Source organism: Notolabrus celidotus, chromosome 8, assembly GCF_009762535.1.
Source record: "Notolabrus celidotus isolate fNotCel1 chromosome 8, fNotCel1.pri, whole genome shotgun sequence".
NCBI lineage: Eukaryota > Metazoa > Chordata > Actinopteri > Labriformes > Labridae > Notolabrus > Notolabrus celidotus.
The window spans coordinates 13,612,861-13,635,272 of record NC_048279.1 but is presented as its reverse complement, the minus strand read 5'-3'; the positions used below and the strand labels follow the sequence as shown (position 1 = coordinate 13,635,272).

General features: G+C 41.5%; 1 protein-coding gene across 2 annotated transcripts in view; it reads left to right on the top strand.

Moving 5' to 3' along the window:
- ctnna1 (catenin (cadherin-associated protein), alpha 1) overlaps window positions 1–22,412 on the top strand; it is an 82,392-nt gene that overhangs the window by 54,032 nt on the left and 5,948 nt on the right. For both annotated transcript variants that reach the window (XM_034690956.1, XM_034690957.1), the window contains exons 13-16: window positions 2,541–2,692; window positions 6,196–6,306; window positions 7,981–8,162; window positions 13,644–13,749. In XM_034690956.1, the coding sequence (XP_034546847.1) occupies window positions 2,541–2,692; window positions 6,196–6,306; window positions 7,981–8,162; window positions 13,644–13,749 (551 nt within the window). The remainder of the gene's footprint in view (window positions 1–2,540; window positions 2,693–6,195; window positions 6,307–7,980; window positions 8,163–13,643; window positions 13,750–22,412) is intronic.

Sequence of the window (22,412 nt, the reverse complement as noted above, 5' to 3'; positions counted from 1 at the left end):
CAAAAGACCACTTCTATAACTTTAAGTGTGACGGCAAGTTTAGCCTTTTTATGGTTTTAATTGTACACAGGTACAAGAACATTCATAGGAAAAGTACACTCAAGCTTTACCGAGAGGGTTAAACATTCCTTTCAGATCTTTATTGTATGTAAAGTTACTTCCTTATATTAATCCATCAGCCATCCCCTTAATTTGTTTTTCTTTAAAAGTTGATTGCTCATTATTCATTTGATATTTATTGAATTATCTAAGCCAGTCTGCTTTGTTTGGGCATTGAGCTTTTCCACTTTATGCCTGATAAAGGCTTTTGTGTCACAGGCAGAGCCACACTGAGATCTGTTTACTCTCTGGTTTTCTCTTAGGCCTGCTCGTTTGCAGCTTTTTGAATGCTTGTACTGTGGGTACCAATTTAAGTTTGATTGTTATGGCACTTTAGAAGAAAAACAATTTTGAGGTACTCCCAGAATTGGCTTAGAAAATGTAATTTTCTGATTACAGCCAATCCCATATTTGTTATAAATGCTGCATTGTGGGATATAACCACCTCGACTCAACTTGCACTGCTTATCTGCACAGCAGGCAGTGTTCAGTTGTCAGCTTGGCCTAAATATCTCAACCCGAGCTATGTTATAGAGGTTGTTTCTGTCCATATGCTGCACTGTATCATTACCAAGCAGTGAGTGTGAGCCATGTTGGCTTCCATCACAAGGAGGCTAACAAGATGGCAGAACGATTTGTCGGTTGTCAGATTTAGGAACAATTTAGCCCTCTTGACACGGCTCCCATTAACAGTCAGGATATGCAGGCTGGAATTCAAGCAGGATCTCTGCTGTGGCTGAGAGGTTATGAGCTCTGGTGTCCCACCAAAAGGGATGAGATTCAGATTTAATCTGAACAAGTCTGATCTTTAATTATAAAATTTCTTCCCTGACACGATCTGCCAATCTTGGTAAAATATTAGTGCATTAAACTGGACAAGTTCTCCATAGGTATAGATAAAATCAAGTGTTAAAGACTTTAGATTTTTACAGTAACGTAGAAGAAGCCTTTAATTGTATACTGTAAAAAATTAACAATGCAGAAAGCTTGTTATATTTATGCTTTTAAAAATACAGTGTGACATATTTAGCAGAACAGACTTGATGGAAATAGGATGTAATATTCATAAGTATGTTTAATTCAATGAACATGTCCCTGAGCCTTTTTTAATCGACATAAAGAGCGGGTCCCATTCCACGGTTGCCTCCATCTTGCAATGCCACGTTTCTGCTGTAGCACAAAACAGACGAGCTAGTAATGGCCATGCATGTTTTTGTATTTAGCTGAACGTTGGAATTGCTCTGGTCGGAAGACAAAGAGGAAGAAGAAGAAGAGTGCCTGATGTGGACAAAATGATTTTTATTGATAGAAGTTTTGATAGTTAAAACTTGACAAATTGAGACCATACTTGTCCTGATCACAGCAGCTTTTTGTCCTCAAAAACCACAGACTATTGTGGAGCTTCACCAATGAGAGAGAGTTTCAATCTACAAACTGACTGTCAGATATCATCAAATATTTTCGTTTCTACACACTGTACCTTTGAAGCCTGACCACAAGAATTTTTTAATAGCAACCTTTTTGTTAATGGCTTACTCAAACAAAATACTGAATGCAGTGAAAAACTCCCAAGGTCTCAACATTGGCACCTTTTGAAAAACAAGCATTACTGTAAATGTGTTATTACTGATGGATTTGGTAGTAGGATTCTGTCGCTGAGAAACATGCATAATGATTCATGAATTCAATGATAATGAATTGTTTCTGATTTTTGTTTTTTATGTGAAATAATTCAACACCCCTCAGTAGTAGGTTAAGGGTGTGGTTGCTTCATCAATAACAACCACAGTTCTACCAGATTTTCCTTCAGCAGCCTTTAGGTCAAAATGGTCTTTAAGCACAAAACAAAACCATCTTCTTTTTCCCCCTCCTGCTGCTCTTTGCCCCCACATCAGCATCCTGACATCCATGGCTCTCCTATGAAGCCAAAGCTGAATTCCTAATACAGAATCTGAAATAGTATTAATGCAGATGTGCTGAAAAGCCCTCTGGAGCTGTTATTATATCGTCAGTAGGGCAAAGTACATGCCTGCTGGGACAGCTTTGTGAAACCTTCTACTGGAAAACTCTGTTTTGCCCATTATGGGAGCTCTTCCCCTCAGCACTTTCTTCCCTATTTCTTATGCAAGAGTAGAACGCAGTACATCGAGTAAGACGAGCAACAGTGCAGCATTCTCAGTCAAAAGTGAATGCGTTGATGACATTTATAAATGATAAGATAAAGTATCATATTCTCCGTCATTGTGTGAGAGGTTCTGGATTCACAGATCTGACACCTATGAGGTTTGACATAACCCCAACCACACTCCTGCTTTGTTGTCTGCACTTTCCCCTGTGCTCACTTTGGTTTTGTACCATCCTTTGTGTTTCTTTTTGAGTGAGTCTTCATCAATATTGTTTTTCTCACCCTCCTCCTCCCACCTTTGTCTCACCTTCCTCAGTCATGCCACGGTTCACCGAGCAAGTGGAGTCGGCAGTGGAGGCCTTGAGTGCAAACCCCTCACTGCCAGTGGATGAGAATGAGTTCATTGACGCGTCCCGTCTGGTGTATGATGGCATCCGTGACATTCGCAAGGCTGTCCTCATGATCAGGGTAAGTCACACTGTCTCTCTGCTTTTGCAAAAAATACATGTTTTTCATTCTGATGTGAGCGAAAACACTTTTTATTTACATGACAGCCTTTTCTTTTCCCTGCTCTGTTTCTAATCTGGATCGTATCCTCTCTTGGGCATAGACTAAGTTGAAACTTTCGGAGTAAATGAATGCTGTTTCTCTACAGGACATTTTCACTTATATAGAGAGGTTTACCTTTGACCACATTAAGATGCTGTAATCCTCTGAAAACCTCACAAGCCTTGTGTTAAGGTCAAAACTCATCTAGCATGGAGAGGATTTCAGGTCAGGGTTCAAGGTTTATTTGATGCTCTTGAGTTAAAGACACTTTAACAGAAGTCATCCCACCCACAACAGTGTGAGAGGCCTTGGTCATCGTAGTGTAATGTAATTGTATGTATATTTGGCTATTCGTGTGTGCACCAGATGCTGATTCTAATGGAACGTGAGAAACTGTATGTGCGTGCAGTCCTAGAAGCCAATGATTAACTTGTCTCATGCAAGAGCAGACCTAATTGACCAGACTTGCAATCTAGTGTAACAGCAGCCTTGGTTGTCTGTGGGTTAATGGCCTTTGCTTGAGTAGAACTATAACTGAGACAGATGGTAGTTGGGTGCCTAATTGACTGACTATGTGCAGACAACAAAAGCCACTCCAGCTGCAAAGAGAAATAGATAGTTCTTAAGGCTTTATAGTATATACCTACTTGAGACTGCCGAATGGCATTTTTTAGTGTTAGGAAGTAAGTGGATTTGTTTTAAGTGCTTCTGGTGTGTAACACTACCTAATTATATATTTGCTATGTAGCGCTACAATGAGCTGGTTGGCTGTATTATGTCATCTTCCATTATTTTCAACACTTAAATGGTTTGAATTGGAATCATTAGTCTTGACAGCACATTTTGTGTTGACAGCGGTACTCAAAGCTCCGCCCGGGCTCCCATGAATAATGTTGCTCAGACATAGACAAACCCGAATGAGTGAGGGACATTCATGCAGTATTTGCATTATAAAAAGGAATTGATTTAAGATGGAGGTTTTAATTAGCATTCTTTAGTCCGACTGCAAGCCAGAGAGCCACATTCAATTTCCATCTGCCCCAGCTCCGCTCCTGTTATCCAGATTGATTAAGCTGTTAACACTGGGCCTCTGAGGCTGGCTGAACACTACCAGGTGGGTGTGTGTAGGTGTGCAAGTGTGTCAAAAATAACAGAGGATTTATGAAAAATCTTTCCTACCTATAATTAATCCGTCAGAATAAATCTGCCGGTCTGAGTAGCAGATAATGGCGAGAATCAACTCAAACTTCATCTGTTATCGTAAGAGGAAAAATGATGCAGATCCCCTGGGGTTTGCCAGGTTTTCTTGATCAGGTGTGTGGGGTAATCATCACACGTTTGGTGGTGATTATTCAGCAGGAAACAGCTCAGCTGTTAGACTGGGGAGCTGTGGAATGTTGAACAGCATATACAGCAGCTTCCTTAAGATCCCTTTTAATTCCTGTTGTTTGTAATGAGGTAGGACAGGTGTTAAAAAAGACATTCATTTCTATCTAACAGGATCGTTCGCATGTCTGAGCTGCCCCATACTGGCACAGAAACGAGGCATGTTCAGCTCTGAGCCCAAACAAATATGAAACATTCCAAATCAGCTGAGCTCTATAAGACATCTGCTCTTGAGGGCTCGTCCACAGAGACACACAAACAAGAACCCACACACACTCACACTCTTTCTAGAAACCGTCACATGCATGCGCTGCACACTCTTAGATCAGAGCAGACAAATGTGCGGTCGGGGCAACTAAAGATGGACAAGTCTTTAACCTTTGTAAGTGGTGCCCAGGCAGGCTGTGTTGGACATCCCCTCGGATATTTGACAGGTGGACAGAGCCCTTTCCCACCTACAGCGACATCAGACAATATGCCTCCCAGACATCAGACTGTCTCAAAGTCAGGGAGCTGCTGACAGCGAGATACAGGGGGCAGCTGTCGTTACCATATGATTTGTACAGGGTGCCATTGCTCAAGGTGATTTTGCTGGCTCTGTCCTCAGAAAGCTGAGGGGGATTTCACTGTGGGGCTGCCCTGTCTGTATCTACCACAGCAGACAGAAATACAAGATAAGAATAAGACCTAATTTTTTTGTGTTGTTACGATTCTTTGATTCCAGCTCATCCTGTCTTCTGTCTCTTAGCCATAGAACTTCAGACACTGTCTACTCAAATGTGACACATAGAGGTGAAATAGATGGAACTGAATAATTCAGCTTTCAGACAGTGTTGGACATTACAAAATTAAATATTGATTCAGGTATTTTGCCACAGCATGAATAATGCCATTCTATTTTTTTCTGTGACAGTAACAGTGCTACCTCTACAGAATTTTTTTAATATAACTGCGGGCTATTGTTGCCACTTCTCTACAGTTCTGTCCCATCGGGTGCTCACCACGAGCTATCATTTGTGTGCGTCCCACATTCACAGGTTATCTGTTGCACAGGCCACAGCAGGTGATATCTCTGCCCCACTGCACAGCATTGTCTGGGTTGAAAGGGATGCCTGTGAGTCACTGCAGCTTTGTATCTGAAACCCCTATTCCCCTGAGAACAAGAGCATCTCTACATCCCATAAAGTAGTGTAAGGTTATTCAGAGACCTTCAGCTATTTTTAGATGTGGGGGCTCCAAATCCATTACAGAAGGGAGGTATTGAGACAGCTGGATAAGCACAAGTAGCGGCAGAGGCGTGATAATACACCTTTATCTGTCCACATCATCTTCCCTGTGCCTATATCACCACCAAATACATTTCCCTGTCAGTCAGTATTATATTTTGCCTCAAGCACGACCTGTTGAGATGGAAATTCTTTTGAATATTAATATTTACAGAAGAATACGTGCTCGTTGCTTGTTTTGCATTCAAAGCAAGGGAAGAGATGAAGGATCGGAGATGAAGTAGAAACACTCAAGAAGAACACAACTCAGGCCTCACACGCCTCTTTACAGACAGCAGCGACAGATGGGACTGAAGCGTTTAGCTCCCAATATGTTTCGTACCAGCTTGTACCTTCATTTCCCCTCTCAGAATGCACAGGCAGCACATTACACTTGATTTACAAATTCATCTAGAGTTTACAGTTTCTTGTACCAAGCTGTGGGGAAGAAGACATTTATCTCATGCTGCCCTTGCCAGCAGTGCCAAGGCATTTCTCACACATAGTAAGCAGGTTGGTTATTTAATAGTGCTCAGAAGGCTGTAGTATGCCAATATTATTTTATGTTCTTCACTCATATCTTACATCTTTTTCTTGCCTTTTTACTACCCTGTCTCTTGTGTCTTTTGCCCATCTTGTACAATCTGCTGTTTTGATTTATACCCCCTCTCTCTCTCTCTCTCTCTCTCTCTCTCTCTCTCTCTCTCTCTCTCTCTCTCTCTCTCTCTCTCTCTCTCTCTCTCTCTCTGTCTGTCTTTTGTCCTGCTACAGACTCCAGAGGAGCTGGACGACTCTGACTTTGAGACTGAAGACTTTGATGTTCGCAGCAGGACCAGTGTGCAGACGGAGGATGACCAGCTTATTGCTGGCCAGAGTGCAAGGGTAAGTTGTCAATCACTTGTAGATGTTTTTACCTCTAGACCTGACACACTCTGTTACTGCCTTTGAAACCTTCAGCTGCCAGATTTTAATCCTGAGAGGAAAAATCTGATCACTGCTTATGTTAAGAAAAATACTTTCTTATACTCACTGAATAATTCATACTCTAGCGGGCTTTAGGCCTAATGCACTAAGTGACCATAAAAGGGAAATTGCAATTAATTATTATCTTGCATATGACATCAGACCAGTCTTTTGGAACTGGACCGATTTCAGTTATCTAAGCCATCTGTGTTTGATTTGTAGATACGTCTATATTAAGGTTAGACTGATGCTTATGTGATTTTGTATTGCTGCTCTCTCTCTTCATCTTAAGTTGACTGTAGTACAGTATTCCATTGATAGGCAAGAATTGCCATTCTGTCTGTGTGAGCATTTGCTCTCTCACCAAACAGCTTTTGTCTGTTTTAACATCAGACGCTATTGTACCTTCAGAGGCTTAGTGTTTTAATGATTTAAAGAAAACAAGGTAATAAGTTAATCTCTCAAATCCCTACAGGCAGAGTGATCCATCAGTACTGTTCCATGCTGTTTGTTATGTTCATTAAAGATTATCAGACTGTTTTGTCAGGTAGGCGCTTCTCATCTTTGCACCGCCCTGAACAGCTTTGTTCAAGCTTAGATGACTCTGGAGAGTGAGTCCTATTTACCAGTAATGGAATGAAAACTCTTGCAATGATATTAGATTTCCTGCTCTTAAGTGTCTGCCCACTTTGGCCTCACAGGCCCATTCATTGAATGTCTGATTGCCTGTTTGGAAGCTGCCCTTTAACCGTCCTACGCGGTGGAGGGATAGAGATGATATTGAGCGCAGTTAAAAACCTGTCATGATCTCTTTCAGTGGAAGGTGCAAAGAGTTTAATAAATAAATAAGTAGGTTTTTTTCTAAAAGATATCATGATATTATTTTGTATTTGTGAACTCTGTATCAAACCAAGTTTCTGTAGCTAAGGAAAAAAATCAAAGTCCCCTCTTAACCTGAGACATTTAGTTAAAAGTCCATCTAAAGCACTGGCCTTGGTTTCATTGATTTAAAGGAAAGAAATAGCCATTTCTTTAGTCATTTTTCAGTCTTTGATGACTAGTGTACACTGCCAAGAGTAAGTGATCAATCCAATCCAACTCTGACAGATCTCTATATAAATTCCACCTCCAAAAAAAAAAAAGGGGGTTGATATGTGATTGATACTCTCTAAATGTATTAATCTGACTGTTTTATTTTTGAACTGGACTGCATCATACTTGGAAGTGTTTAGGTGGTACAACCACTCACTACAATATTATGTATTATAAACAATATAATATGATATATTTGTTTCCAAATATCGAGAAAATAAACATGTAACTAACTATAAATTATTTTAGATTTGGCTGATAAAAAAGCGAGGTTGTATGAAAGAGTTCAGTAAGTACTGTGTTGTGCTGTAATGTTAGTGTTTCTCTGCTCTGTTCTCAAACATTACCATGCTCCTCTGTGGCAAGGCAACTCTTGTCCATCCATGAAAACCATAGGAGATGGCATAAAACAAAATGCCCTGGGGACAGAAATCTCCTCTGCAACAGTATGATGAGGCCAAGTGTGCTAACCCTCTACACTTTCCATGAATCCTCCTTCAGGCTATCATGGCTCAGTTGCCCCAGGAGCAGAGGGCAAAGATCGCCGAACAGGTGGCTAGCTTCCAGGAAGAGAAGAGCAAGCTGGATGCTGAAGTATCCAAGTGGGACGACAGCGGCAACGACATCATTGTGTTGGCTAAGCAGATGTGCATGATCATGATGGAGATGACAGACTTCACCAGGTGAGTTTGACTAACAGCTTGGCTCAGACCCAAAGCTGTTTCCCTAGGAAAAGATTGCCCAGGTGTTAATTGTCAAGATTTTTCTGTCCTCATAAGACTTAAGAATGAATTGATTATAGTATAGCTGCACATTTTCAGTTAGCAGTTGATGTATTTCTCAGAGTATTTCCTTAATTAAAAGGATGAGGATGCATATATCTTCTTTCTGTCCTCACATTAATATTCGTACAGTGCAAGTCAAGCAACATGCTTCCAGGATAGAACACATGTTGAACTTAAGCCGAATGCCATCACCCTGTAAGCCTACATTTGTTTCCCAACACTGGTTCATATCTGCACAAAACTATGCACCCAGTTTAACACAACTGTTCACGCATTGGTGATCTTCCTTTTCCTAAAGCAGCACCGTAGGTAGGATTTTCTTCATGATTACCACCCCCTCCTCCCCCCGGTCCTCCTATGCAAAAGCCAAATCCCCCCCCTCCTCCTTGTGCTCCACTAAAGCCGGTTGTGCTCTGCAAATCTAAAATGGACAGTCTCACTTAGCACAGCCGCTACAGGTTGGGTTTATTTACACTGGTTAGTGGTTTGTTAAGACACTAATGATGGCAGGGAATGGCTGGACCACTTTTTTTTTTTTTTTTTAACCAAGCAAGTATGATGGAATATTATGAAACATCTTTGCTTAAAAATATGCCTCCACTGAAAATAGTCAGCGAGTCTTAAAAGTTTCTGTGATAAAAAGCAGAGTGTTTGCTGAAAACTTCATAAGTATTGATTTCTGCAGAAGCGCTGCTGTTTGGCAAATCTCGCCAGTGTAACCAAATCCCTCAGAGAGATGGAACATGTTTTTACGGTTAATCAACATCACACAGACTTTTCAAACGTCAGTGATCAAAAATGTAAATCTATAGGCAGCTCGACCAACAAAATCAAACTGATGACTGGAGCTTATCTGTATACCCAGATGAATAATACTAGAAATACTCATATCCCAGACATATTCCCAGATATTACAAAACCTTGAAGTTTTGCTGCGTTTATTTCTCATCTTTTATAACACCCCATGCTTCCAAAACAAGCAGGGATAAATTCCTGTGACTCCTGTCGTCCCCTCTTCGAGATGCAACATTGATAAACAAGACGTTAAGGTGCTTTGTCAAGATAAAAGAATATTCCATAAAGCTTTCTTATTTCATTTCATCAGAATTGATGTTGTGTATTTTAGTGTGTATGCATGAGTCTAAGTAAAATTGAAATTTGTTGCTGGTGTGATATTGACAACTTCTTATCGGTGTTCAGCAGCACTTCTATCTCTGTACAGTCGTCTAGCTCACTCAGTAGGAGTGTGTTGGTGTGTGTTGGTGTGTATGCGAAGGGAACGTTTTGACTGGCTGACTTTGTTTGCGCCTGACTGTTTTTGTATGACTCTGCCTTTTTGAATATTTAAGTGAATTAGTCAGAGGACATTTTGTGCCTAACTCTGAGTCACATCCGTAATGACGTTGAAATGCTGCCTCTTTACCGTCTGAATGGGTCAGAGATCCTGTCTCCTCGGCCAGAAGTACAATACTGGAAAGCTGCAGCAGAGTTCAAGTTGAGAACAGGGACAGTGATCTGACTGAGGTTACACAGAACCCTACAATTTTCTATTTGCTTCCATTCTCTCACAGGGCTGAAGAAAGAAAACAGAAATTGCTGCCTTTTGCACTACATGCACTGTATGCGCTGTAAACACATTTAAATGGAATGCAAATGACGCTGCTTCCAACCCAGAGTGCCACCCATGTTTCTTTATTAGATGCTGCAGCTGTGTATATATTTTTTAAGAGGTTATTGATTGCGGTGACATCTTTATATCAAAATGAAGGCTTCTTCTCCGAGTTAGAGGAGACCAAGGGAATTCAAATGAGAATCTCTTTCAATGAGAAAAACAGCCCTTCAAGCTTTACTGAGGAAAAAAAACTTTCCACTTCTGACCTTCTGTCTTTGGTTAAGTATTTCTCTTGCTCACATTTAGTACATATATTGTTCTTGAAAATTCACCATGTAGTTTCACATTAGTTTCATTGAATGTTTAAAGCAGAACAGGCATGAAATAAGTCTTTTATTTCTAAAATGCTGCTGATACTGTTAGGGATGAGCTTTGAGAACTGTTGAGAACCAGCTCCAACTAGCTTCAGCCATCAACATAATTTGCCTTTATGCTTAATGGTTACCTTATCAATGCCTTTCACTTACTTCTGCATGCCCTGCAATACAATGACCTCACTCATGGCAATAGACAAGCAAGGGTGGTAACACCAGCAACATGCTGAAACATTTGTCCACGCAACACAGCATTACATACATGTGTATTGATGCTCTTTGCTGCAGGTGTTTTGGTTTAAAGAGCAACCCTGTTATCTGGCAACTTCTAGCCAAATGCATCAGGGGTGGCCGGTTACAACAACCATTTGTTAGAAGAAGAAGAAGAAGAAGAAGAAGAAGAAGATCCAACATAATGACTACATATTTGAATATACTGTATATATTTATACATAATGAAAATCTAAATGCATTCGCAAGAGAGTTTTCAATAGCTGTTGCAACTACATCTACTAAAGACGCGTTCGGCCTTTGCCATCGCTGCCCTGGCTCTCTGGAACCCTCTCCCTCCACACATCCGCAACTCTAAGTCACTTCAATCATTAAAAAACCACCTCAAGACCTACCTGTTCAAAAAAGCATACAACACATGACCTATCCCTGTCCCATCCCTGTTCTGTTTTATTTACCTGTTTTATTTAAACTTTTATTTTAATTAAAGGGACTTTGAGTATTAAGAAAAGCACTATATAAAACCTATGAATTCTTACTATTATTATTATTATTATTTTTATTATTAAAATGAAACGAAACACCGTGCTTCCCTGTCTCAGCAGAGGAATCTAGGTACGTATGACCTATCCTATGTCAACATCAGCACAAAGCATTCAGGCAGTGGAAAAATCCACTTGAACTGATAAAGGAATTGATAAAGAATTGGATCGATGATGGCAACGCTATTAATCAAATCTTATCAATTCCCAACACTAGCTTCTGCTCACTTAACCTGTTGACCACCAGCTCACAAGCCATGATCATTGAGGTATGAAATAAAGCCCTGTGGATGGCTGCATGCCAAGGCATTTTAGAGTCAGTGGATAGTTTAAAAAAAGAGAAAGAACAGCCTCATAGTTCATCCAGGATGTCATGATAACCCACCCTGTGGAATGGTATTGAAAAAAAGTATTTTAATTGAGTATGACACTTTATAAAATGATCTCATTAACAGCTTTTTGTGTATAAGAAATGTTGTACCATGGCTTACCTGTGCCATGCGTTCACCTGTAGTAATGGGAACATTATCCAATGGTAACATGTAGACTACTTCATTGCTATTACCTATGGAGACACCAATTAAAAGCTTTCAGCATGACTTTAATGTTCGTGTCGGTAGCCATGACGTGACCCTGAAAGTTTAAGACCACAACTTAATATCTCAACTTCCTAATTGGCACACTGGCATTGTGCAGGCCAGTGTGTGTGTGTCCGACAGTGCACTCAGAGATGTTTGTCAGACTGAATATATGACTTAACATTATGCCTTGACTCTGGCATGCAGCAGTAGCACAGGGAAGGTCAGTAGCCGGCTAATTCAGCCCGGGCCCAAATTATTGCCCCTTCAACCTTGAGCTGGCTCAAAGCCCTGCCAAGGTTAATGCTGTAAGAGGTAATTGTTTTGGACCTCTCTCTTGACAAACCTGCAGAGAGTGAGAGTCTTGTCGACTCCTGCATTGCTTATGGCTGTATGACAGCTCTCATGAATAAGGCATGTGTGGTTGGGAAACATGCAACGTATTTGGGAGACACCTTTCTCGGAGCATTCTGTGCCGTGGAGCGCTCAGCCTGATGTGGCTTGCGCCCATCTGGAGGCATGCAGCTGTCACCAAAACCTTGAAGTCTCTTGGCTTTTCTCCAGGTGAAAATCCATCACAATAATCTTCCGAGGGTCCTCATGTCAGTAGGTCTCTTGTCCTATGTGGCCTCTTCGTTTGCCACTGAGGCAGAGCTGAGGATGGTGAGAAATGAAGCAGTGAGCCTTTATTTCTTTCTTAGGACTGCAGCAAGGGATAGGAAAACAGGAAGAAATGAGCAGCTGCCTTATTTACTTCTCCAGTTGAATTTGAAAATTTTCATTGGTTCAAACTGTAATATCTTTCTATCACTACCCTGTTCAAAACACTCAACGAAGGCGTTTTCCCCATGAACCTATCACACTGCCTTGACCGCTGTCTCCAGGGGGTTGACTCGTCCCCGGAGAGCTGACAGTCTGCGCTTGCGAGGACCCTGACTTGCTGTACAGCGATACAGCAGAGGGAGCAACAAGGGGGAAGGGCTGGAGATGGGAGCAGAGGGAAGAGGAAGCAAGAGAACAGAACACAAAATTCCATCTGTTCTGGGTTGGATAGCTCATTTTTTAGCCTGGAGAGAGCAGCTTTGAATCCAATTTGTGCCTCTTGCCAACTGTGTCTCGGAGTCCCTTGTGGGGGCAGAAAAAAAACAGCAAATGGCTGACAAGCTTACAGTGGGCTGGGTCAGGGCCGGCCTGACCCGTGTTGGGACGGGCTTTGTGTGGCTCACGAAAGGTCAAGACTGGATGTTTAGCTTTAGGACAAGGACCAAAGCCTTTAAATTGAATGTTTCTACTCTCAATTCTTTCTTTTTTTCCCCTCTGGCTGTCCTCCTTTGTTCCATACCTGGTTGAGAACAAGTATACAACATATAGCGAGGAGCTGGCGTGTGTGTGTGTGTGTAGAGCTTTTTTAGATCAAGCAAAATGTATGAAACCAATCCTTTTTACATCTTAGCGTCTTCTAAACCCTCCAAAGCTGCTGGAAAAAAAGTAGCTGAACAGATTGAATTGAGAATTTCTGTTGCAATTGAAAGCATATGGTGAATGCTATAATATGATGGGCTCCTCTATGAAGGGTTCCTTAGATTTAGAGTGTAATAGTACTGCCAATTTTTAAAAACATATTTCCAATATTTTGTTTATCATATGCTAAACCTAGATGAACAAATGTTAAATCCTCTGTTGATAAAGCGGGGTCATAGAGCTTCATAAGAGTGTGGTAAAAGGACTATGTTGAAAGTAAAGGCTGCCCCTCTGCATTTAATGGCTCAGAAAAGGTTCCAACCTTACGTTGAACAATATTGTGCCAGACTTGTAAGATTGTGGTAACATCTGCTCACCAGCATGCATGTGTATTTTTATTTCGTTTCCCTGAACTATTCCCACAAGTCACGCTTCTCTATCCATGCTGGTTTCTGCCTGAAAAACAACCTTCCAAAACAAACAGGCGCTCCATGACTGAGATGCTTCTGCTGCTGCTGCATATTAAATGAGGCTGCTGAAGATCAGAAACAGTGACTGATCTTTCCACTTTTTCTCCCCAGAGGGAAAGGGCCATTGAAGAACACGTCTGATGTCATCAGCGCTGCAAAGAAAATTGCGGAGGCAGGATCAAGAATGGACAAGCTGGGCCGCACCATCGCCGACAATGTAAGTCATTAACGAACCTCCATCCCAAAGGGTTTGCTTTGGACTACACCTTTTGTGCTACAGACCCCAATATATAATTAGAATTGTATCAATGTGCCACATCGACACTGGCAGAGCCCAATTAATTAGCAACAAGTGCAGCGACACAAAGGACAAATACAGGGAAATTAGTCGAGTGCTTGTGGAGAGGAAATGGAGCACAAACTTCATTACTAAATGAAGATGTCATATGTATTGCTAAACAACACGTTTTGGGCAAGGTAATAATACAAAAAGAAGTCATTAATCAACAACAAACAGGATTTTTACTGTTCTCAAAAAGCCACATACATCATTATTGTGATGGTCATTCATTTAACTAAGAATTTGGTCCCACCATCTACAAAGCCCTGAATGTTTCCACTACAATACACAAGTTGATCCTACAGTGTAAGAGAGGAGTTAAAGTTCTTCATCACCCAAATGCACAGCCTGTTCTCAGCTCCTGTGTTGCTGAAGGAACTGACTCTGCTGCAAGCTTTTGTGCTCGCGCAGAGTTTGATAAAGCTAAGCTTTCATGCAGATTGCATCTTGACACTCCTTCCTTTTATTTTTAAATGTTTTGCTCAGCAGTGCCGCATGTAAGGCAGATATAAAGACCCAGAATACGAGGCAAACTTTTCCTCTTAGAGACTATTCTCTTCCCTCATTACTTGAAGTCGTGTCTGCCAAAGCACAGCACTCTGTACATTTTCTGTTTTTGCATGAATGCTTTTTACTGTCTAACATTTTTTCTCATATGCACGTTTAGAATCAAATCCCAGCAAAGGTTTCACACTGCAGCACTCCTCAGATGTAAAGAACCTCTATGATTTGTGTTATTCATGACACGGCCCACACCAGTCTTTAGCAATTTCTTTCAGGATCAAACACTCCCTCCCTCTCTCTCCCTGTCTTCCATCTCCCACTCCCCAATTCCCGATTCCATCATCTCTCTGCATCTATCCTTTCCCCTGAGACTATGGTCCTTGACATAGGGAAACACACATTCAATTATCCATGGCCTCATATTTCACTTAAATACTTGCACTGTACCACACCTCAGGGAGACACTGTACATGATTTATCCCCCAACTTATTCATGTGTCATCTCTTAGGCAGAGATGCATCTCCTCTGTGTCTGCAATATGTATACTTTCTGTTGTTAAATCATGGAAGAGTTTAGTTTGGATGTTTGCAACAAGACACGGTTGTCAGATTGAGGTTTTCTTCTTTAAAGATGTTGCTCGACTCAAAGGTTTAGATGCACCAGCTGTAGGTTTCTCCACTTCTAGTTGGGAACACGGGCTCAGTAAGGCACATGCTGGCTTTGGATGTTTGCAGTAAGATTTCAATTTTGATAACATTGGAGGCGTTTGGAAGTCTCTCTCTTACTCTGGTGTTGACATCCCTTCTGATATGTTGGCAAAACAACATTACAGCAGAAAGCCTCTTTGTTAAGTAATGAGTTCTTTCAAATTGAATGATTCATAGCCAACTACAACACATGCATATCAATGCTGTGCATTGGTCATTAACAAGTCTGTTTGAATCTACCGTGCACCATTAGTCACTAAACAGTTTAGGTATACCTACACAAAGCAGTGTTTAATTATTGATTCAGGGTTTATGTTGTTTAATTCAAAGCCCTTTCCTTGGGGTTTGTTGTGTAACAAGACAAGACACTGGATGTTGTGGCTGCTGCAGCACATGTGAAGTACAATCCACACTGATTGTGTGGAAAAATCTAAAACTAAATTCAAATAATTTTTTGGATATTTTCCACATTCAAAGAGGATGTCAGAGTTATATATTTTATGTTGGGGTATGTAAAGTACCTTTGTGTTATTGGGGCCCAAATGGGTTTTAATCATGCCATACATACAGGAATATCTGCATTCAGCTTTTAGCAAGTCTCTGGTGTTATGTGCTGCTGGCTGCCTACATCCCAGCACGCCTGATATTTTATTCGAGGTGCCTTCGGATCTTTCGTGTTACAGGTCCACACGTCGATCACAAAGTAAAAGTCAGAACTGTTCTGACCTAATTGCATCCGAATCATCTGAAGAGGGAATAAGCCGTTCTGGAAAGTGACTTTTTTATGCTTCACTGCCGCTTTTGAAGATGCTTATTCACTTTAATGAAAACAGTGTTATCCCCCAAAGAAAACAGATGGGCAACTGTGCAGGTGTGTGAGCGTGCGTTTACGCGTGTGTCTGTGTGTAGCTGTGCCTACATCTAAACACTGCTGTCGACTGGCCTACCTCTCTGCAAGCACATGTGTAAGGATGTGGGGGATTATTTTATTCTCTCATCCTCAACTGCTTGTTAAGTACGTGATTCTTTATCTGTCAGCTGTGTATATGTATGTTTGTGTGTGTACACTATTAGGGGATTTGGGGGGTTGAGGCACTCAGAGAATGAATAAATGAAGAGCTTTGGCTGCGGGAACACACGTCTTTGCCAAAAGTGAGGACCCCTCCAGCCTCTGAACCCATCCAGCTGTCCCTCTTAGCCTTTCTCTCTAAGCAGAGACCAAAACACTAGCGGTCCAGGCGACACTCACCCGTAACACATCAGCCAGGGCTCCCAGGGATGGGTATGGGGAAGAGGAGAGGAGAATGATGGAGAGATGGAGATAGAAAAAACAGGAGGAGTGCATTTATGTGGGGAGAGGATCATTCCTCCTGAGAGATGAATCCATTAAGAGTGCTTCGCCTTTTAATTAGCAGTATAATTGCCAGGTGGCAGTTTTTTTAATTTATTTATTTACACAGGTAGTTTATATTTAGGGCCATAACTCTAACAAAGCAGGAGATGCCACAGGCCCACTTTAAGCAAAGGCATGGCACGTTGGGATGGTCTTCATACTCCAGCAGCAATAGGGACGTGATTCACCACCAAGATGCACACGTCCTGACAGCGAGCAAAGGCAATGCTGGGACTGCTCATTAACCTAGGCATATTAATCACTTGCGCTCTGTGCCTCTGGCCTGCAGGGCCTGTGAGGGTTTACTCCTCATATAAAACACATCGGCAGATGGTCCCAGACTGATAGCACAGCATCGCAACCCACATTTTCCTGTGCAAGACCGTGTCAAGCCGTGTTTGGGTTTCGTGCATATTGTATTCAACAGAACGACGTTCAGGTGGACATGATCTAGTTTGTGGGTTTGTGAAAAACAGTTAAATATGTGTAATAGAGCCTCATTAAATTTTAAAGAAATTAGTGTAGTGCAGAGATGAGCTGCAGGATTTAGGTCAGTGCCGTACAAAGGTCTGCACTGCAGTTTATTAAGAATTTATGACCCTCCTCTGCAGGGCACCTTATGAGAATTCCATCTAAGCCAGCTGGTAAACAAATAATGCTATGTAATTGAGATTTATAATGTAAATGTGTTAGCCACTATGTAGCCCATAAATTTCTGCTGCTTGCCTGCTGCCCACATAAACACTTGCATGTACACATACAAACACATGCACATAAAATAAGGCTTGCATATTTAGAGAATAGGCATGTGCTAGCTGTGTGCCTGCAAGCTTTATTCTCATGATGTATACTGACATACATAGTGTACTTTTCCAATTTGCATTCAATCAGTGGAGATTTATGGTGATCCACGGGCTCTGTTGCTGGTCACAGTCTAATCCCGGCACTGGCCCTAGACGCTTTACAGCAGACAGGGTTGTAAATTACCTACTGCAGTGGAGAAGCAAAATCACCAAGAGAGTCCACAAATTCTCAGCTCAGCAGTTCAAGGGTCAGCCCTCAACCAAATGCAGTTCAACCCAACTGAGTGAGGCATATCTTACATGCTGGTTGAGAAAATTGATTAATTCCTCCATGACTGTTTACACGGCCAAATTATATTTCAATATTTTATGTTTTAATCAATCCTGAATGCCTTTTTAAAAGAATCTGGTCATTTATGGTATCCGCAGAGAAATCACAGCAAGAACAGCCAGACATAGTGTCGTGATTGTTCAGAAAGTTGTTTTATCCCTTTTTAAACAAAGATCAATGCCGCAACTTTAGCTGACTTCTAGCTCAAGGCTAAGATGCACATTTTAAAAGACTTAAAGGCCTTAGATAAAATCGTTGTTTTTTCACCTGCAATTGAAAATCTGAGATTTTGGAGCAGTGGCCTTTCAAGTGAGCCAAAAAGGAGGAAAATGTCCGGCCAGATAAAAGTCAGTCTGAATCGTAAACAGTCAAAGTATTAATGTTTTAACACGTCTGTTTGTACCCAACTCTTCTGTGGCAGCCGTGCTAACTTATCGGTTTTTCTTACAAGTTTGAGAGTGAAATGCCTGACTGACAGGTGCAGCACCAACATTAAAAATTGATGAGGGCCATTTAATTGGTCCCTGTGGTTACCTCTAAAGTCTATCTTTTTGGCTTGCCCCCAGCTTGATGTTCTCCTGTCACACCCAGACGCCCTGTCTGCTTCAATGTCACATTAACATTCCCGATTGCCACTGTGATCGAATTGGCCCCTGCGCAAATGTGGAGCATCTTCTTAGCAGCTGCAGTGAAGAGAGAGGAGATGTGGTTATCACATATCGTTTTGAAATTGATCTTGATTGATACCATGGCAGATTCATATGTAGCCATCAACACAGTACAGAATCAGCAGCAGATGGATGAAATCTAATGTGCAGCACAGCAACAATAAAGCCTGTGAACCTCTCCAGAGGTCGCTGGATAGGAAGTCTGTTTTATTCAGGGTAGTTTTACTGAAATATTGTTTTCTCACTGGTTCAAAAAAAACTTTCTTTTTTGTTCCTCTGCTTAAAGAATAAAAGAAACATTTCATATATTTCGCTGAATTCATCTCAACATTTTCAACAGATTAAAGTGTAGATTTGATCAATTCCCGCCTCTGAGCAGTGCTATCTTCTACTTCAGTTTCCTCCTGAAATACCACAATGCTGTGTGCAGTACTTTGTCTTCTGTATCTCCTTAAACTTTGCAATAGATCTCAGGCGCACTGTTATTCCCAATGGCAGTCGGCACACTGTAACCTATATATCTCTGTAACCCTGCTTCCCCCCTTGGCAGTTTTGAGGTGTAATGGCAGATAAAAGTTCCCGTTGGCTTTTCGTCCTGAAGGTCCTTTCTCAGGCTAGGCAGAGCTAATTATCCACAACCCTCCATCGTGCACACAGCCGCACAAATGTCTGATTTATTCTCACATTTTTCTCCCCCTGCTCAATGTTTTACACGTCTGAGCCGTAAGCCTGTGTGGCCAAAACGTGCTTTCTTGTCCAAGGTTTGTGTCCTTCAATGCGAGCTGAAAAAATGCTGCCACAACACCACATGGCTTGCCTCAATAATGGTTTTTGTGTTTGTTTGTGGTTGTCTCTTAACATAGCAGGAGAACAAATTGGGCTGTCAGCAAGTTGCGTTATGGGGTGATTTATAAAGTTGAGGCATTGTTATCAGCTTACGTTTGAAATAAACACATTCTTTTATTTGTTTGAAGCAGTGTGATTGTCTCTGGCTTCACACAACAAGGGAACAGTCTAAAGGATAATGCAACAGGCAAAGTCCCAATGACAACGGTGAAACTACAACACTTGGACCTGACAGCAGTGGAAGTATCAATTTAGTGACTATAGGAAGTGACTGGAAAATCAAAACATATCTGAAAACACCTCTTTGTTCACTGCCCGGTGGCACTCCCCAACAGGTTGCTGGCAGCGGCACATTAGAATGCTGCGGTGTCAGTAAATATTGGAAATTGGCATTTCCTCTGGGTGATGCGTCATGAAAGGTCAATGCCGGGCGGCAGCAGCACAGTGGCTCTGACTCTGTCTCTGCTCTGTATAATGGAATTCAGTGAAACTGCATGGCATTTCCAATAATGGGACCTGACCTTCCTGATCACCATTTATATCATGGACATTACCCAACACGGACACAGTGAAATCCTTCTGTTCAACATCCGACTCCGTTATTCTTATTGCCTCATTTCCTCTCCTTTTTTGTAGGCTCTAAGTTGTTAAGGAGGGAAAGATTTTTTGCCTTTCAGTCTGCTGTGAAGCTTCTCTAGAGCAGCAGCTTAAATGCTAAACAATTCAAAATCAAGGGAGAGCTACCCACACACTTACAAAGTGAGACCTTCATGAATATGGAACAAAACAAAAGTCACGAAAGCAATTGTTAAGAGAAACAATTAGAAAATTAAAACAATGATCAACTACCCTTTGTTCAAACTTTGAAGTGTCTCCTTTATTTTTCTGAGAAGGCACTTAGAGCCTGCAGAGAGGAGACCAGGACAACTTTACAAGAATCATTGACATTTCTTCATGTACTGCTGGCTCCTGTTGAAAGCTGGTGACTCACCTTTTCTATTAGTTTGCCTTGAAAAGATATCCAGAGCTGTGTGATGAAGTCTCTAGTGCCCCTCTCTTTGCTTTGCCATCTCTCAGTAGTAGCTGACCCGGCGAGGATGACTGTCCCGCTCTTTAACCGGCCTCACAGCATGTGTAAAATAACAAAAGGCCATATCATCAGACTCAAAAACAGATTACAGCAGCACAAAACAAGACACGATAAAAAATCACAATGATGTGCTGTGAAGTCGAACTCAGTAGATTTACCTTCTACCCACTGGACTGGTTCTTTCAGATCCTAAAAATGCTTACCAAACAGTAAACTTAAAGAATAAAAGACCACTTAACCCTAGAACACCATCGCTAAATTTAGTAACACCATCAATAACGGTGATTGGGTGTTTTTTACCCAATGTAATATACCCAATAAAAAGTACATGTCATCAAAATATATCAAAATATGACAATACATGACAAATTAGAGTAGTCAATCAATCAATCTTTATTTGTACAGCGCCAAATCACAACAAACGTTATCTCAAGACGCTTTTACAAAAATGAAAGGTCTAGACCATTCTATGCCAAATTATGAACAGAGACCCAACTTCAAGACAGGATAAGACTCAGTCTTACCCCACCTTAATCCATCATGAGCATTGCACATCACAGTATTTAGCTAGTTACAGTGGCGAGGAAAAACTTCCTTTTAACAGGCAGAAACCTCGAGCAGAACCAGACCCATGTTAGACAGCCATCATGCCTCGACCGAGTTGGGTCTTGAAAGAGGGATAGAGGGGAGTAAGAGAGAGAGGTGATAGTGATGAGATGAGTAGTAGAAGCTGTTGCCGCTGGAGTCCAACACGTCCGTTCCCCCGGCAGTCTAGGCCATAGCAGCATAACAAAAGCTGGTCCAAGCCTGATCCAGCTCTAACTATAAGCTTTATAAGTAGTGTTCTTTTATTTTCAACTGTGCCATGTCTAACAAAATGAAGAAAATGTATCATGGGGGACCCTATAAAAGTGCTCCAAAATTACTGAAAATTTGGAATTTGGGACCAAAAAATTCTAAAACAAAAAATGATGAAACTGGAAACTTGGTGTTCGGTCCACCCATTCCTGGGACACTTGAGACTTCCCTGGTGAAGGCACAGTGTCCTTGACACACAAACAGCTGCAGGACAGAGACAAAAAAAAGGGTGAAAATCACTCTAATCACTCTAATCACTCTACTGTTGGAAAAAGCGGGTTTTGGAAACACCCACGCCTTCAAAGACGAGGCTGAAGCTACCCAGGGACCCATGACACTCAGACAAAGGCAACATAATGAAAATCATGGAAATGTGTTTGCGTCGGTGAAAATCATCCGGCAAAAGTGTTCTATGGTTAAGGTCTTTTGAGTTTCCTTGTCTTGGTAGGTATTAAATGTCAAGGTGACATTTATACTGAGATGTCCACATATTTAATCAAATCTACTTACATGTACTGCTAATTTTTGTTATGACTGTATGAAGTCTGTCGAAGACAAAGAGCCTCATTTTCACCGTCTGCAACACAGGAAATGTAAGTTCAGTGAATTTTGCCAACTTGATGTAACTACTGAGAACCATTGGCTCTCACAAGTAAAGACTTTAACACTACTTGACAGGTGTGCTAAAAGTCTTGCAAACTTTGGGCATCGGGAATTGAGAGTAGTCGAGTCCCCAGTGAAACCAGAAAAGCACCAATGCTACGCTGTAATTTCAAAAAGAGGCCCAAATGACCTCTTTTGCACCTGCTGCCACAGCAGCATCAGCTCCTGCTGGATCACAGACTGATAATGTTGGACCCCAAGATACGCCCATTGCCTCTTTTAATCTCTTTAAGACGGCTACTGCCTGTGCAAACTATGACGCAGCTGATTCTGATATCAAACTGCAGATTAATTCGCAACCAAATGAACAAAACAAACATAGTAAGCTTTATTCACATCTTAATCAATACTTTAGAGTGTACAAGCGAAAGCCTTATATGTTCAGAGAAATCTGACTCACCCACAGACGCGTGACTTTTGGAAGCCTGGATACAGCACAGTGAGGGTGCCTAGATTAGTGAAACTCTAACCAGCTTATGAAAACCATTGAGTGAATCACACACACAGTGCTTTTGTTTGAATTACCAAAACAATCCAAGGTGTTCTTGTCTCTTCCCTGTGCAGCTTATGTATTCACATGTCACAGTCGGAGCAGCCTTGCAGAGTTTCCTGAGTGCTGAGTGAAGCCAGCAGCTGAGCTGAGTACGAGCACAAGTGATGCTTTCACAGCGCCCTG